General features: G+C 49.3%; 1 protein-coding gene across 1 annotated transcript in view; it reads right to left on the bottom strand.

The window, feature by feature from the left end:
- The window catches only part of LOC122392591, a 67,648-nt gene that overhangs the window by 1,320 nt on the left and 49,637 nt on the right, over positions 1 to 16,691 (bottom strand). The window contains exons 4-7 of the mRNA XM_043387641.1: positions 4,170 to 4,367; positions 3,795 to 4,052; positions 2,720 to 2,863; positions 1,776 to 1,989 (exon numbers count right to left, since the gene is read on the bottom strand). Of these exons, the coding sequence (XP_043243576.1) occupies positions 1,776 to 1,989; positions 2,720 to 2,863; positions 3,795 to 4,052; positions 4,170 to 4,367 (814 nt within the window). The remainder of the gene's footprint in view (positions 1 to 1,775; positions 1,990 to 2,719; positions 2,864 to 3,794; positions 4,053 to 4,169; positions 4,368 to 16,691) is intronic.

Here is a 16,691-nt window from a genome sequence, read left to right as displayed (position 1 = left end):
GGAGACATCATGTATTTACGATTCGTTCATAACAGAACATGTGTGCCTCCGGCTATGTCAAGTCCCCAGTCTGGTGCTGCAGTTCGATACGAATATTTCACACGATACTATGAGTCTTATGCCACCCAGGGTGGTGCTCGACTCAAAAAAATTTGCCGACTCGACTCATCATTCAACCTCAGAAAGCCCTGACTCAACTCTGACTCAAACAAGGAGCTGATTTTTTCCCTTGACTCGACTCATGACTCAAGCGGCTCAATGAAAATATGAGTCGACTCAAACTTGACTCAAATTTTTTGTTGAATCAAGTGAGTTGACTCAAAATTGACTCAGATAAAAAAGCTGTTGAGCGGGGGGATGTGTGAAAAAGTCCGGCAGCAGGGCGGGGGGGGCGGGGGGGGGGAATGATAAGTTTGTTTCTGGAAAGTTGAGTCAGCTGACTCATGTTCCTAAATGTTTGACTCAAATCAATGTCAAAAGTTATTTTACTGACTCAACTCTGACTCAACTCAACGCCTTAACCCTCGCCCGTAAACGGTGTTTTGCCACCTTCGCCCATGCAGGGGGGGGGGGTTGGTGCGACCCCCCTGGCGTTTGAAAACGGAGCGTCGTAGAGCTTAGCGGAAAAAACCAACGGATTGCTCTTAACGAGATCTCGCGATTGGTGGTATATTTTTTGGTCCTAGGTCAACATTTGACCTACTTATGACCGGTCAAAGGTCAAATTTTCGGAAACATCTAACTTTTTTCAGATTTCCGCGCCGATTGCGGCAAAACAGTAAGAGATATCGAGTTGAAACCTTCACTATCGTGATCCTTAATCAATTCTCTATCGTTTGGTGTGTATTTCGATGTCATAACTCTAAAATGATGCGTTGGGAGCATCGGAAGTCTGTAAGGTCATTTGTGCATTGGGTCACGTCAGGCGTGTGACGTCACTGACCTGACCCTGACCCAAGATGAACTCCAAGAAACAACCGACGGTGCCTGAAATGGATAGCAAATTCGAATTCAGGGCATCAAAATACCCCGAAAAGGCATACAAGTGCAAGAAGTCATTACAGGTCAAACGAGGTCACTGACCTGACCTTGACCTTTAGTAACCTTCAAAAGGTCAACGGACATTGTGCCAATGTCAAATCAGCCAGTTATGATTCTAAAACAATCCATCAGTGTGTCAGGTCAGTCGGCATTTATACCAATGTGAAGCAATCTCCAATTTAGCGTAAATCTGGCCGGAGGTTGTTCCCTTTATGACGTCATAACTCCGTGACCTGACATGAACTTGACAAAATAAATTACCAAAAGTTGCGCAAAGGATGCCCCATAGGGTACTGAAAATTTGAGCAGGCTATCTGAAACGGTTCGGCGTGTAGCTAAGAAAAACCTCAGAGGTCGTTGCACCAACCCCCCCCCCCCTACATGGGCGAGGGTTAATATTCTTGTCCGACTCAACTCTGACTCAACTCAACAGCTCAACAATTTACCCGACTCGACTCAAATCTGACTCATTTGAGTCTGTCTGTCTGTCTGTCTGTCTGTCTGTCTGTCTGTCTGTCTGACGTGTTTATATACATTTAATCACTTGTATCTTAGTGTCTGTCCAGGTCTGTCGGTGGCTGCCTATTTTTCTGTGATGTTATTGTTTTCATTTTCAACGTCCCTGTGCCCGTACTCCTATGTATACCTCCAACGGATGAGGCTATCGCTGAGGTTATTGCGGTCTATCCAGATACACATAGGCAGTACCCGCCGGCGCCGTCCGGCCGACTGACCTGCTGACGGCTGCCACCTCTGACTGGGTCAGGGCAGGGATGTCCGCGAGGGGCCGGGTGTCTTCCAGCTCCAGTGTATCCAGCTGGGAGCAGCCGTGGAGGGCGGCTAGCACAGTGTCGCAAATGACGCCCGCTCCGTGAAGAGTGACATCCTCCAAGCCGGTGAGGGCAGCCAGGAGGCGTTCCGTCGCCTCCGGTGTCACGGACGGTGACTCTGTAAAATATAAATACAGAAGCCATAAGTGCATATGTACACACGTTGCGATCACCGTGGCCCAGATCCCAGCAGTACCTATTGATCAGGGCTGCGGAGTCGGAGTCGGAGTCGGAGTCGGAGTCGGTCGGAGTCGACAGTTGTGACCGGAGTCGGAGTCGGAGTCGGAGTCGGAGTCGATTTTAGAAACCCGAGCCGGAGTCGGAGTCGGAGTCACCGAAAATCTGTCGACTCCGCAGCCCTGCTAGGTCTGCGGAGTCGGAGTCGGGAGTTGGAGACGGTCGGAGTCGACAATTCTGCCCGGAGTCGGAGTCGGAGTCGGAGCTGGTTTTTGAAAGCCGAAGTCTGAGTCGGAGTCGGAGTCGCCGAAAATCCATCGACTCCGCAGCCCTGCTATAGCAAGATAAAATAACCACGAAGTGCGTAACGCATAATATCGGGCTCTCCATAAGCACCGGCATTAATCTGAACTCCTTGATGTGGGCCACACTTCTAACTGGTTAACCTCTCTCAATCGAGCTCGTCGCTGTTGAGGTGCCTAACCGAACGATGAATTAGCGCCCCAGTCGCGACACCACAGGCATGCAGTACCGGCGAGAGCCGAAACGACAGGCGCAATGAGTTTTGTATTCTTTTAGAGCAATTTGAGACAACAGAAGCGTAACATCTCCCTTTCATAATGCAACATACACAACACTTCGTAAAATACTTTACTCATGCTGCTACTCACGACTGATGTACAGCCCTGTAACTGTGCGGGTCGACAGAGCAGCCAGCTGGTCCAGAAGTGTGTCCGTGCCTCGTTTGATACCGACATCCAGTCCAGACGTCGGCCATCGGGGGTGATACACCGGCGGTTCAGTCATCCCGGATCCTGTGGAGAGTGACACAATTAGCCGTAAACCCGCACCGTGACGGGAGGGGGAGGGAGGGGGTTTTCATCAGCTATGCACATCTATTTTTTATATTTGCAGAAAATTGAGAGGATGTTTAATCATTTCTCTATAGAAAGCCATTTTGACACTTTCAAACGTAGTTTTATGGGTTCCTATCGAAAACTGAATTGTTGACACAAGTGATCACAAGTGACACAAGTGATGACGCAAGTGATCCTACATTTTACTTATGAGGTCGTATAAGATCGACAAAGGACCAAGGTCATTAACAGTTTTTCGACGAAAACTATTGAATTTTGATAGATAAGCAAACAATGGATCTATGCTAGCTCCTTGAACCTTGAAAAGGTTGCGCTCAACAGTACGGAATCACAAGTATGTACGTTGACCGCCAGCTATGAAGCCGATCTCGAACCAATTCGTGAAACTGATATTTTACTGGTCAAACTATCGTTCATCATTCGACGCGTCTCGACAAAACAAGGATCAGATGCTGGTAAAAGCACTGATGTTATGTGACAGTGATGCAGTTCATAATTGATGTTGATGTTGTCAGTGATCATTTGATCATTTGTGAATAGCAACAAATGAAAATCATTGATAATGTGCTAACTGACAAACAAACAAGGCGTTATTCTTTCCATCAAAAGCGCCGGCGAGAACTTCTGTGTTGGCAATCACAGCAGGACCCACACGCTGAAAATTTCTGAGCCGGCGATCGCAAGAAGATTCAAGAATCACAAGTCCACAACTTTTGACCCAATGATCCCAGGCAGCCTAACAACGTGATTTGTACAGGTGAATATGGCTGACCTACAGTACGGACCAGCGCGGCGATTTCTTATCTGAGCTAGCGTGACGTACGATAGTAACTAACGCGTTCCAACGTCGCCCCATAACTCTTCTTACCAGTGATGTCCAGTCTCTTCAGCGACTGGGGCAGCAGCCGAAGCCACTTGCCGGAGCTGTCCACGGGTGGGCTCACATCGAGCCGCTCCAGAGCCTTCAGCGGCTCCAGCAGCGCCTCCAGCTGCCAGTCGCTGATGCCGGCAGGCAGCGTCAGCTCACGCAGACTGGAGGCGTTGGCACGCGCCAGCCGGCGCAGGGCAGAGACTCGCAGCTTGAAGCCGCGCAGGTTGACCTTCTGCAGGGCGTGGCAGGTGGCCGCTGGAATAAAGCAACACCAGTCAGTGAAGAAGTGATTACTGATAAGGACAAGGAATGACAGTTACAGCGGGACAAAGCGTACCATGTCGTGTGTAGCGCGTTTCACACGGTACTCACCGACCAGTCGGAGGTCGGTGTCCGTCTCAGCGGTCGGCGCCCGCAATCCGGTCATCTTCGGCTGGTCCTGTGTCTTCACTACGAGCTCTAGGCTCGTGGCCGGCGTAGACACCTCTCCACCGCGGGTTTGCTGATCGGTTAGCTCCCGCCGACAGTCGCTGAAGATATCGTCGACAGCGGACCGCCACCGACGGCAGACTGTCGGCATACAAGAAAAAGGAACGGGTGGCATCGAGCACCTTGACAGGAACGTCAATACTTGCATAGACAGCGTTGGTGTCTTTAAATGTAAGACGTAGCTATTCTATGAGAATGGTATTCCGAGCAGCCATCCATCTACGTGTGAATCCCGTACCAGCCTAACCCCGTTCAATTTGCCCCGTGATAGACTATTTATTGCCAAACTCTCCGAATCCTAGGTAAAAATACAGAATACTCCACTAAGCACCTGCATATTTCAATGAAGCATTATCTACTACCTTCTATTCTACCGTCCTGCATACATTGTCAGTCGCCGGAACACTCACCCCGCCTCGCGCGGATCATTTCCCAGCAGTCCATCTTGCTCAGCACCATCTTCAACAACTCGTGGTCCAAGAGACACATGGCAGAAGCCCATCGCGGTGCAGCCTCTCGCACGTCGCCGCGCGCCGGCCCCGCCTCCTCTGCAGTTTGGGTGATGACGTCACATGTGCTGATGGTGTCACTTGTCTTGTCGCAAGTGTCGACCTTCAGTGAAGCCACCTCCTCGCCGTCACTGTGACAAGATGATGTCAGTGTGACGTGGTGTGACGTCATTAGAGCTCTCAGGTCGGTCATAAGACAATAATTTCCAGAAGTCTCCACTTCCAAGACAGTACCGTACCATCGATCTGTGAAAGCCCATCTAGTGTCCCCTCCCCCCAATCCCTGTGCCACCCAGCAGCCTGCTGCCTCACAGTCACTCACAAACAAGTTGTCTACAAAACCGAGTTGTCTCTTACAAACTGTCTAGTGTCTACACAACCGGTTCGGCTCTTATATGTAGACAAACTGTCCATACAACCGGTCAATATTTGCATACAAACTGTCTACACAACCGGGTTGACTCTTAAAAACAAACTCTCTACATATCCGGGTTGACTCTTACAAACTGTCTACACGTACACAACCGGTTTCACTCTTACAAGCTGATGTTTAAAATCACTTGCAGTCAAAGCCGACTAACTCCTACTGTTAACCCCCTAATGTCATCCCACCGACTAACCCCCTGGTGCCACCCCTGCTGCCTCTCAGTCTCACCCCTGGGAACGGTCGGATGGCGCCGCTCGCCGGCGGACCTCCTGCCGCAGCTCCTCCACGACGACCTGGCGAGTGGTGCGCTCCTCGAGGACAGCCTGCCGCAGGCGGACCACCTCTTCACGTAGATGGACCACCTCCTGACGCAGTGTGGTGTTGTCTCCCTTCAGTGTGGCGTTGTCTCCCTTCAATGTGGTCACTTCTCCCTCAAGGCCGACCACCTGTTCACTCAGTGAGTCGCAGTTTTTCTTCAGAGTGGTCAGTTCCCCATCCAAACGGACAATGTCCTCTTGATTACGATGTGTCATTTCCTCCTTCAAAAGTGCCATCTGTTCTTTCATCTGGATAACCTCCTCTTGGAGCTGCCTGGGCTCCATTTCTAAAACAGAGAACGTACGGTATATAAGACTGAGAGAACGGTTTCACCTGAAACAGTCTAATGGCCTTAACGGCATGTGTCTATGGCTATTCTGTGAGTTTAAGATTTTTTAACACATACCGTTGTTGGTCGGAAACCCAGGAGTCATGACGTCACTAAAACCTCAATCTTAATTTTCCCCACCAATTTGTTTGAAATTTCATCGCAATGAACTTCAATGGATTCCCTACATGCAACCAGAATTTGGCACTCCTGCGAGGCTGCGATGCGGCCGTTTTTTAAGCGCGGCGAAAAAAGTTGGGGGTTAACTCATCCAGCAGCTCACGGGTAAAGTAACGAAGTTTTCGAGGCACCAGTTCGTTCGTGCGAAGTTTCATGTCTGTTTCCCCACCCGCCGTGAACTCAGCCGAGGGTGTTCACTGTTCACGGACTCTCACCGTATCACTTCCCTCCACAACCTCTCCCCCCCCTTCCCCGCTGACCCCGCTGACCCCCGTCTACCGCCGACACCAAGCACCGGTCACTCGACCCCCGGTGTCATGTCTCCGTCGGCTGACTCGGCCGTGGATCAGCTCCGTGTCTGTGTGTTCAGGCGGCAGAAACCAGCGGTAGAGAGCAGCTGGAGCCGGAGAGAGAGAGAGAGAGAGAGAGAGAGAGAGAGAGAGAGAGAGAGAGAGAGAGAGAGAGAGAGAGAGAGAGATAGAGAGAGAGAGAGAGAGAGAGAGAGAGAGAGAGAGAGAGAGAGAGAGAGAAAGAGAGAGAGAGAGAGAGAGAGAGAGAGAGAGAGAGAGAGAGAGAGAGAGAGAGAGAGAGAGAGAGAGAGACAGAGACAGAGACAGAGACAGAGACAGAGACAGAGACAGAGACAGAGACAGAGACACAGAGAGAGAGAGAGAGAGAGAGAGAGAGAGAGAGAGAGGGAGGGAGAGAGGGGGGAGGGAGAGAGAGAGAAGGTGGAAACGGCCCGCCGTACCGGTCAGATCAAGATCTCAGAGGCCAGAGCCGTGGTCCAAATGGAGGGACTCGATTCTCGGTAATCACTCCGTGGTGAGTCGCAGCCTTCCTTCGCTGCGGGTTGCCTATCAGTGGTTACCTATCTGTGATGAGGCACAGCCCTCCCTGACTGCGGGTTACCTATCAGTGGTTACCTATCCGTGGTGAGGCACAGCCCTCCCTTACTGCGGGTTACCTTGATCAGCGGTGACCTATCAGTGGTGAGGCACAACCCTCCCTTACTGCTGGTTATGGAATCAGTTGAGTTAATTTTACATCACTGAAAAACTGATGCCAAACAAGGATGACAATTGACATCGTTTGGTTTCGCTATAACAAAACTCAGTATCCGATTGGCATCTCTAAAAGGAACCCTCTACACGTTCTTAGTACCTACAAGGTCTGCTGCTGTAGTCTGTACGTCACCAGAGGTCAGCAATTCGTGATGTCAATTGGAGATAAACTGGATACCGATACCAAACCAAATGCCAATCTAAACCACGAGAAAATCGGAGTAACTTGGACAGCAAGGAAAAATGCCTAACTTCACCAAACCAAAAGCCTCTTTTACAATAGCGTGGATTTATAATGCCTACCAAAAATTCAAAAAAAAAACAAAAAAAAAACATTTTGATTGCAATACCAAACTCGACCTGACATATTTCCTCCGACGAGCTCCTGGTAGCTAAGTCGTCTCCATGGCAACCGCCAGCCAAGCCCAAGAGAAGAAAGGGACTTCCCCCTCTCTCACGCGCAGCGGAGCGAACCGCGCCAGGGGGACTTCCCCGTTCAGTAAAACTGAAGCTGAGGGCCCGTTGTTTTTTAGATACAGTATGCTGCTGTCCATATCACATTTTTACATATCCTGAATATTGAAATGATGCTCATTAGAGTTGTAAACACCACGATAACCCATCGAGGCCAGGTCTGCACTCCTTATCAAACCTTGACCTAGTCCGGCCAAAACTAGCCCAGTCTGACTAATCTTTACCTAACCCAACAACACTTCACTCTGCACCCAAGGCCCTATGATACCCCTAAACTACCTAACACTGAATAACTACCACTGGCAGAAAGCTATCCTGCAGATTACGTCAGACTGATGGGGATGTGTCACGTGACCTACTCACCAGTGGATTACCTCAATGTTGGGTGCGCTGATAAACATCGTTATTTAGATTTAGTTTAGGGCATGGAACAGAACAGAACCTATGCTTGTTAGTTGTTCAACTGTTGGAGCTCAGCATTCGGCCATACTTCAACACGGTACCGTGCCGCTGAGGACTAGCCCCTGGAAAATACCCACAGGCCACACAAAGACCACACTGTTTAGCCAGCCCCCCCCCTCTCATCCCCACAGAGATATGTGACCGTCTGTGTCATCCCCTCCCCTGACCCTCCTCTGACCTCACCTCGTCTCCTCTGTCCGTACCGCCGTCTTAGCCGTCCGTATTTCTCCGTCTCCACTTTCTGTACTCTCACCTACTACGCCACACTTCCAGCAGCCACTGGCAGTCCCAAGGCCGTCGCTCGACCGTCGGCCGCCTCTGGTTCCGACAATCGCCGATAGGTGGCAGCAGGTCCCGGGCTCAGTTTGCCGTATGTGTTCCGACTTCCGACAACCGCCGATAGATGACAGCCAGTGGCGCGGGAACCGGGGGGGCTAGGGGGGGCTGAGCCCCTCCAACTTTTCGGCTGGGGGGGCTCGTAATGTATTTGAGCCCCCCCCCAGCTGGAGGAATCGAAATCGGAAATCTACCAACACAATTTCATAGATTCATACATAGGCGCGGGAACCGGGGGAGAGGGCAGTGGGGGAAGCTTGCCCTCACAACTCTGGGGCCGTGGGGGCGGTGCCTCACAACTTTTCATGAGGCCAGGAACCGTTGGGGCAGCTTGCCCTCCCCAAATTAGGGGTTGTGAGTCACAAAGGAAGAAAGCATGTGAGTGAAAAATCTACCTATTTTACTGACTTGGCAACTCATTTGGAAGCTTAAAACCTTTATTCCAGGTTGCCAAAACGGTAGTTTCTTCACTCAGCTGAGACGGAATACCTCACTTTTTTGAAAATATTTTCTTCTTTTTTTCGTTGAAAAGGCCAAGGTCTGAAAAATAAGTGGCCTAAAACCGATGAGAAAACTAGATTTGGGGGTACCCTAGGTTGATCTCTATGATGGTTCAGCCCCCCCAGTCTGGAAGAAGTTCCCGCGCCACTGATGACAGCTGGTTTCCAGCAGTCTGTCAGTCCGTGGCGTTGAATTTAACCTTTAACTTTTGATTTTACCTTTTAAATTTCACCAGTCGTGCGATTCGCTCCCCAAAGTTCAAAGAATATTTAATATAGGGGGCAAGACGCCCCAGATAATTTATTTTGCTACATAAATTTTGTCCCACATCACCTGGAAGGCCAAATTTGTGCTCAATGCGTTCTTTGGACATTTTACTTTAAATTGCACCCCTCAAATTCATTCACTTATGATCGGACTCCAAGCTAGGAAGTGATTTGTGAAGCAACTGCAAATGGGGCATTTTGCCCCAACCCCAGGGCAAAACGCCCCACGGCCTGGGGCAAGTAGCCCCATACTTGAGATTACAGATTTAACATGGTAGTTGGCTTAACCTTATGTGAGAGGTCCGTTAGACCTCTGGAGGCACGGCTCTGAAGTTAGCACATTCCATCCTGTCAGGTGTTCAGCTATGCCACTATTGTATGAGCAGGTTTTTCACCTGCCTCATAAGACCAAATAATAAATTATTGCAATGCAAATATTTACAGAATACTTCCTTTGCCATCCAGTTGCTGAGAAAAATACACATAAAGGCATAGAAACTTCCTGTTTGCCAGCTACCGAACATTAGAAAGTGGGTAGCCCGAACAACACATGAGGTAAAACGCCCCATGGGGCTTTTTGCCCCGTGACCTACTGGGGCGTTTTACCCCATCACGTAGTTCGGTTAAGGAACAACGTTTGCACTCCAGCAAGACATAATTTAACACGAACCAACCCGGCATGATAAGCGTTAGACAATAGTTGTTCAAAATACATAAAAGTTGTTAACCTGATGTGAATCATAAAAGAACGCCATGATGCATAATCTGACAACAAAACATAAAAATCACTCAAAAAACACATTTTTGGCTATATCTCCCGAAAGAGTCATCACAATTTCTTTCCAGTCTGCTCATATAATGATCATATAGTGCACGTTTTATAGAAGAGAGGATGTTTCCCCAGAACTCTGCCAGTTCCGAGAAACATCGGTGAGGCGTTTTACCTCGGCGGGGCGACTTGCCCCGGTCTACCCTATATCCACAATTCTCCACAATTCCACAATTCCATTCACAATTGGTATATCCACAATTCAGTGGCTCTTCCGCACCCGAGTCACCTTACGACTACGTCAGTGGAGGTAAACCCAAGGTAGGTATAGGGCAAAACAACGGTGAGGCTAAGACAGATACTCGTAAACACAAACACAGTACCATTCATTCACTCCTTGCATTCACTTATCAGCCATCAGTCCCAGTACCACAACAGTACCACGTGTACAGCAGCAGCTGCCAGCTGCTTAAGATGGCGTTTGAAGGAACATCCGGTGAGGCATTTCAGCTCGCTCGGGAGCCGGTTAATTAAACATTGCACTGCAGTGTGATAGCCGCCTGCAGTGCCGGAGGATGTCTCAGAGGCGGATCCAGCTCAGAGTTTTTTTTTGGGGGGGGGGGGCAAACCATAACAATTTATCGATTCTTTCCATGCCTCGTCCATAGGCGTAATGTTAAAATTATGCCGTTTGGGGGGGGGGGCAAATGCCCATTTTGCCCCCCCCCCCCTGGATCCGCCACTGGGATGTCTGTCTGGTCTCTGGCAGTGGCAGTGAAGCTGGCCGATCTGGCGAGTAGGATTGTGGAGTACAGACATGCGAAAACATGCTGCAATGTCGGCAGGTAATTCAGTATCTAGAGCGACTTTTTAATCAAGTCTATGGTAGCTCAAGAGCAGCTCAGCGTGTAACCACCCGAGTTGATGAAACACGTCAGAAATGTGATCAAATTTGTGCCGGCCGCTCACAACACGAGCTCAGAAATTGAACAGTTTTTGAATGTGGTGCATTTCTGTTATAACGCAGCGGCAGGACCCGTAGATGGAGATGCAGTAGCGAATTGAGCTAGCCACAAGCGCGTTCACAATGTAAGTAACGGTCCGGCACGTATGACATGCTTGGAGTGGGACAGCGAACTCAAAAGACCGGTACATTTGCCAACCAGCTGGCTAACATCATCCCCGAACGTCAGATGTCGGTCCATAGTGAGGCCGATGTTTTTAACTGTGCGGCTTTCAGAAATGATCGACTGTCCAAACTTAATCTGAGCTGGCTGAAGGTCCTGCAAAGCTATTTTGGTGCCATGAACGTTTTCGCTTGATTGATTTTCATGCCATAGTGTACTGAATATTTGTTACAGAGTATGATGGAGAGGTCGCAAAATTGACCTGACCTTAGGTCACCGATATCGAAATTCCGAGATAAACATTTTGTACTGTTACTCTTATCAATCGCTGAAAGTTTCAAGGCGATCGTTCAGTCGCTGCAGCTATGACGAGGATTGAAACTTTATCTGAGGTGTGGTCACTTGACCTGACCTGGTGACCTGACCTTAAGAGCCCTGGGTCTGATTTTTTTTACAAAATGTGCGGAAAAGATGCATGAACAGGTGTGCCAAAAACGGCGGCGCATCTGCGAAAAACTGCAGGCGAGTGTTCAAACACCCCCCCCCCCCGGCCCGGCGCGGGTTAAACAACGCATAATTTCAAAGGTCAGTGGTCGGACCACGAACGTTTTCAGGTAAGGGTATTGATTAGAACTGAGTGATAAACGTTACGTCAATATTCGCCACTTTTTAGAGGTGAGAACCTAATTGAGAAAACAACCGAAAGGCCCTATTGGACACATTCCCTCTATGTGATAGGGCCACTAGCGGTATCCAGCCTTCTAAAAAGTGATAATGGCCACTGGCGGTATGCAGCCTTCTAAAGTGATAATAGCCACTGGCGGTATCCACTATCCAGCCTTCAGTAAAATAATAGTGGCCACTGGCGGTATGCAGCTTTCTAAAAGTCATAATGGCGAGTGGCGACTAGCGGTATCCAGCCTTCTAAAAGTGATAGTGGCCACTGGCGGTATGCAGCCTTCTAAAAGAAATAACGACCACCGGCGATATCGCACCGCTTGATACTAGACCGTGTCCTGTAACCACCAGTCGATGGTATGGTGACAGGGATCCGTACCCGTGCTGTGTCCATACAGCTGTAATATAACTAATACACACTGTACAGTCTACAGTTGACGGCAGAACGATGCACCGTTTCTCAGCGGGCAATCAGCTGCCTGCAGTGGTAGGCTATGCCGCACTGCACCGGCTGGATGACACATTGATCACCATAGACACACTTCATGTGTGATAGTACACTTCAGTACAGCCTAACGGCTCAGTCAACTGAAGTGCTGGGCTGGTACTGGTGTGAGTAAAAAGTATGATTCGCCCCGTCCCCTGAGGGATACGTTTCCTGGGAATTACCTGATTTTTCTTTTTACTGATAACTCTCTGGGTTTGGCTTAATTTTTACGGAACACTTATACTAGGCAGCCTGAAGTTGCACACCCTTTTTATAAGGCATCCTGACATTAGAGCTCCACGCCACTTCAAGTAGGTGACTTCTTTTTATCACAACTTCGTATGACATTATGGAATGATATGTTCAAAGCATTGCATAATGGTCAGAAGCCTTACAGTCCCTTTGACGGGTTACCGTCACTAAATAACGGCACTGCATACTGCATAGTTGCGCTTGGAAATCCAGTAAAATTTGTGTATTGAACGTCTCAACCACTGTGTATTTCAATCGCCATCAGCCCGTGATATCCCATGAGCGACACCGAACCGGACATATCCGGTCCAAACGAACCACAGCCGACCGGACCACCGACGGTCCGACACAGTGACGGGCGAGGTCCGATATCGCCTGGACCGTACACCCTCACAGCTAGCTCCAACGACTCTCTGGTCTAAACTGAAACTACAACACAACAGCACAGCGGTGTGAGCCAGCGTGACGTCACGTCACAACACACGTGACGTCACCACGGCGGTACCGCCGGCACGGTGACAACGGTTCACCGATGGCTGGACACTGGCCCCGAGCGTGATAAATCTCGGATACTGAACAGTGAACATACCCACTGTCTATCAAAGCAGTGTCAACCTCAACAAACATAGCAATCTGTGGCCTGTGCCTAAATCAAATGACCATTAAGTGGCTACTCAAACCAAACCAGCCTGGTACAGCGGTAAAGCACCCTCGGACCTGACCCCATGGGACAGGGCGGCTCCGAACAACTCTGGATATGAAGGTCCAGGTGTGCAATGTGCTCCGTACAGCGCTGCCGACGGGACACGGTGCTGCCATCTGTTGTCGAGTTCCGACACTGCCGCCGGCACCGGAGCGGACGACGCACCGGGAAGGTATGTCGTCTATTTATAGTGGTACAAGGAGACTTTACTGTCGTTGGGAGGCTTAGTAAGCTTGTCGTATACAGACTCTGGAAACAGAACACGTCAGATTACACACTGATTGCTAGTGATGTTACATGGGGCAACTCAGACTTATGACGTCACCTATGTACAGTTATAGAAACAAATACAATGACAATGTGTGTATTAGTGATGTCAATAACGGAAAATCGGGATACCGATACCAAACCAAATGCCAACCAAAACCATGAAAAAAATACCGAAACCAAACCAACTTGGGAACATGAGGGAAATACCAACTTTTTACCGAATTCGTATCCTCTTATACATTAGCCGGATTCGTAATACCTACCAACAAAATACCAACAACATTAGGATCAAGATACCAAATACCAAGTTGGTATCGGTTTGGTATCGGTAAACCAAAAAGTTGGTATCCGATTGACATCTCTAGTGTGTATCACTGACACGTGACGTCATGAGGGCTGATACTGATACTGTGACGTCACTAACGGAGATACACGTCACCTATTGTGACGTCACGTGCGTCAGTGTCTGCGCGTATCAGAGAGGCCGGTGGCGCCGTGTCGGCTGGTGTGGGTGGTCAGAGACGCCGTCACTTACTGGGGACATTGAAATCGATGGTCCGGGACTGGCCACCGTCACATCCCAGGTCTGTCTCGTGCAGGGCAGTCAGGACGGCCTGGCGGTTTTCGAGTGAGGAGGTTAGGTACAGGTCCTTCAGTTTCCTGCAGGTCGCTGCCATCCTGCAACAGATCACAACAAAACAGAACGGGTCAGTATACCGGACACAGTCACACAGTGGCACCAGCGGTCGACTCGACACGGAAACACCATGTAGTTCCAATGCCTTTCATAACAGAACATATGTGCTTCCGGCTATCTCAAGTTTCCAGTCTTGTCCTGCAGTTTGCTACAAACGTTTCACACAATACTATTTATATGAGTATTATGCCACCCAATATTATGTCCATATGTATATAAAATACCAGTCCAGTCCAGATAACGTAGCTGCCCGTCCGTTTGTCCGTCTGTCTGTCTGTTTGCATCGCATCTACACAATCACCTGAATAAATAGGGGAGAGTGGGGTAAGATGCCCAGGGTGGGAAAGACGCGCCACCCCCTCTAGCGGCGAAACAAAGAATCGAACCTGGAAATTAATGTTCTTAGCGTAAAGCGGAAGCCTGCCTTGTTAACTGCACAAAAATTTGCGAAGCTCAGTTGGGCAACGGCTGGCTGATGATTGCATGTTTTTTATTTGCTGTTTTCAAAAAATATTTTGGTGTCAAAACATTGTAAATATCAAAGAAGGTAGATAATTTTTGCGTCCCTTGCTATATGTCGTGATACCTTAGCATGCGTGTACTGTGTCCCAAACAGTTTGTTTCAGGGTGTAGTTTTATGGCTAACAAATTGAAATGATTTAATGCTACTTCGGTACTTTGGGGTAAGATGCCCCCTGTCCTGATGGGGAAAGACGCCCCCCTAAATCCGTAGGCTGCCCTTCAAACAGCCCGTCAAATCATTTATTACATACTTGTGATGTAGACAAAAGCCGATCTGGGACTATTGAGAGTCCAGTACGGTCGGGTGCTCCCCATGCCGGTCTCTCGGCCCACACAGCGACTTCTTGGGCGGCATCTGACTCTGAGAGCCCTCACGACGGCCTCTGTGGGCCCCATTATTGGCTCCAGGGCCCCTCACGACATCCTTTGAGGGCTCCCACGTTGGCTCCACGGGCCGCGCTGGCATCTGAGATCCCCACGATGGGCTCGAGGACCCTCAAGCATCATGAAGACCTATAGGAACCCCTCAGTGGTCTCCGAACGCCACCACGGAGGCTTGTTTGGCCGCGCTGGACTATGATGGCCCTAACGACGACCTCTGAAGCCCCTTACGACTACTTTTGAGGGCCCTTATGATGACGTTTGGTGTCTACTGCAGGCTCGAAGGGACCACTGATTCGTTCAGGCGATTCACGTGCCCATTTATGTCACTTATAGTGCAGGGGGCATCTTCCCCAACGCCAGGGGGCGTCTTTCCCACCCTGTGGGGTAAGATGCCCCCTTTCACTTCTTCAGGAAAATGATTAATAGCAAAAAAGTTATCATATTTCAGGCACGAAAGTGTGATATTTTTGGAGGAAAATGATGTCGGCTTCCGTTGAAACTCCAAGTTTTTGCTTTCCCATCGTCATTTTCGAATAATATATGACATAGCAAAACCCTGGGCATCTTTCCCCACTCTCCCCTAAGCCTGCTTTTGGATGCTTATTCTTATGTAACGCGTTTGTTTCCATTTCCAGTGTCCATGTGCCCGTACTGCTATGTATACCTCCAAGGCTTCAACGGATATGGTCATCCCTGGGGTTATTGCGGTCTATCCAGATGCAACTAATACCTGCCGGCGCCGTCCGGCTGACTGACCTGCAGACCGCTGCCACCTCTGACTGGGTCAGGGCAGGGATGTCCGTGAGGGGACGGGTGTCTTGAACCTCCAGCGTATTCAGCTGGGAGCAGCCGTGGAGGGCGGACAGCACAGTGTCGCAAATGACGCCGGGAATGAGAACAGCGACGTCTCTCAAGCTGGTGAGGGCAGTCAGGAGGCGTTCCGTCGCTTCCGGTGTCACGGACGGTGAGTCTGTAAAATATAAAAACAGATACACAATACAAATGTCGGTCTTAAAATGCATAAGCTATCCAACAAAAGTAGACATAATAATTTTAGGTAGGTAATGTAGAAGCCGCACGTCGGTCTGGAAATCTATATCCTGCGTCCGTGGCCAGCTTTAGGCTAAATAGGTATAGCCCAATTGTTACATGAGCAATTGTAAGCAGAGCCATGGTAACTAACCATGGCTCTGAGCCATGGTTAGTTAGAGCTAGTAAGAGTTAGTAAGAGCCATGGTTATGTGTGTGAAGGAAATACACTCCCTCTCATATGATTACGATATGAGGTTACGATATCTTAGGTTATTCATATGGTTACGATATCTTAGCACCGATGCTTTCCTTATATTGCTGCTCACCAGTTATTGCCAGTCCTGTGACTGCGCGGGTCGCCAGAGCAGCCAGCTGGTCCAGGAGTGTGTCCGTCGCTAGCTGTATACTGACATCGAGTCCAGACGTCGGCCATCGGGGGTGATACACCGGCGGTTCAGTCATCCCGGATCCTGTGGAGAGTGATACAATTAGCCGTAAACCCGCGCCGTGACGGGAGGGGGAGGGGAGGGGGTTTTCATAAACCAAGCGCATCTATTTTTTATATTTGCAGAAAATTGAGAGGATGTTTATCCGCCATTTCTCTATAGAAAGCCATTTT

The sequence above is a fragment of the Amphibalanus amphitrite genome, unplaced genomic scaffold, assembly GCF_019059575.1.
Source record: "Amphibalanus amphitrite isolate SeventyFive unplaced genomic scaffold, NRLGWU_Aamphi_draft 000492F_arrow, whole genome shotgun sequence".
NCBI classification, from domain to species: Eukaryota; Metazoa; Arthropoda; class Thecostraca; order Balanomorpha; family Balanidae; genus Amphibalanus; species Amphibalanus amphitrite.
The sequence above is the reverse complement of the archived record's forward strand: the minus strand, read 5'-3'. Positions and strand labels throughout refer to the sequence as shown.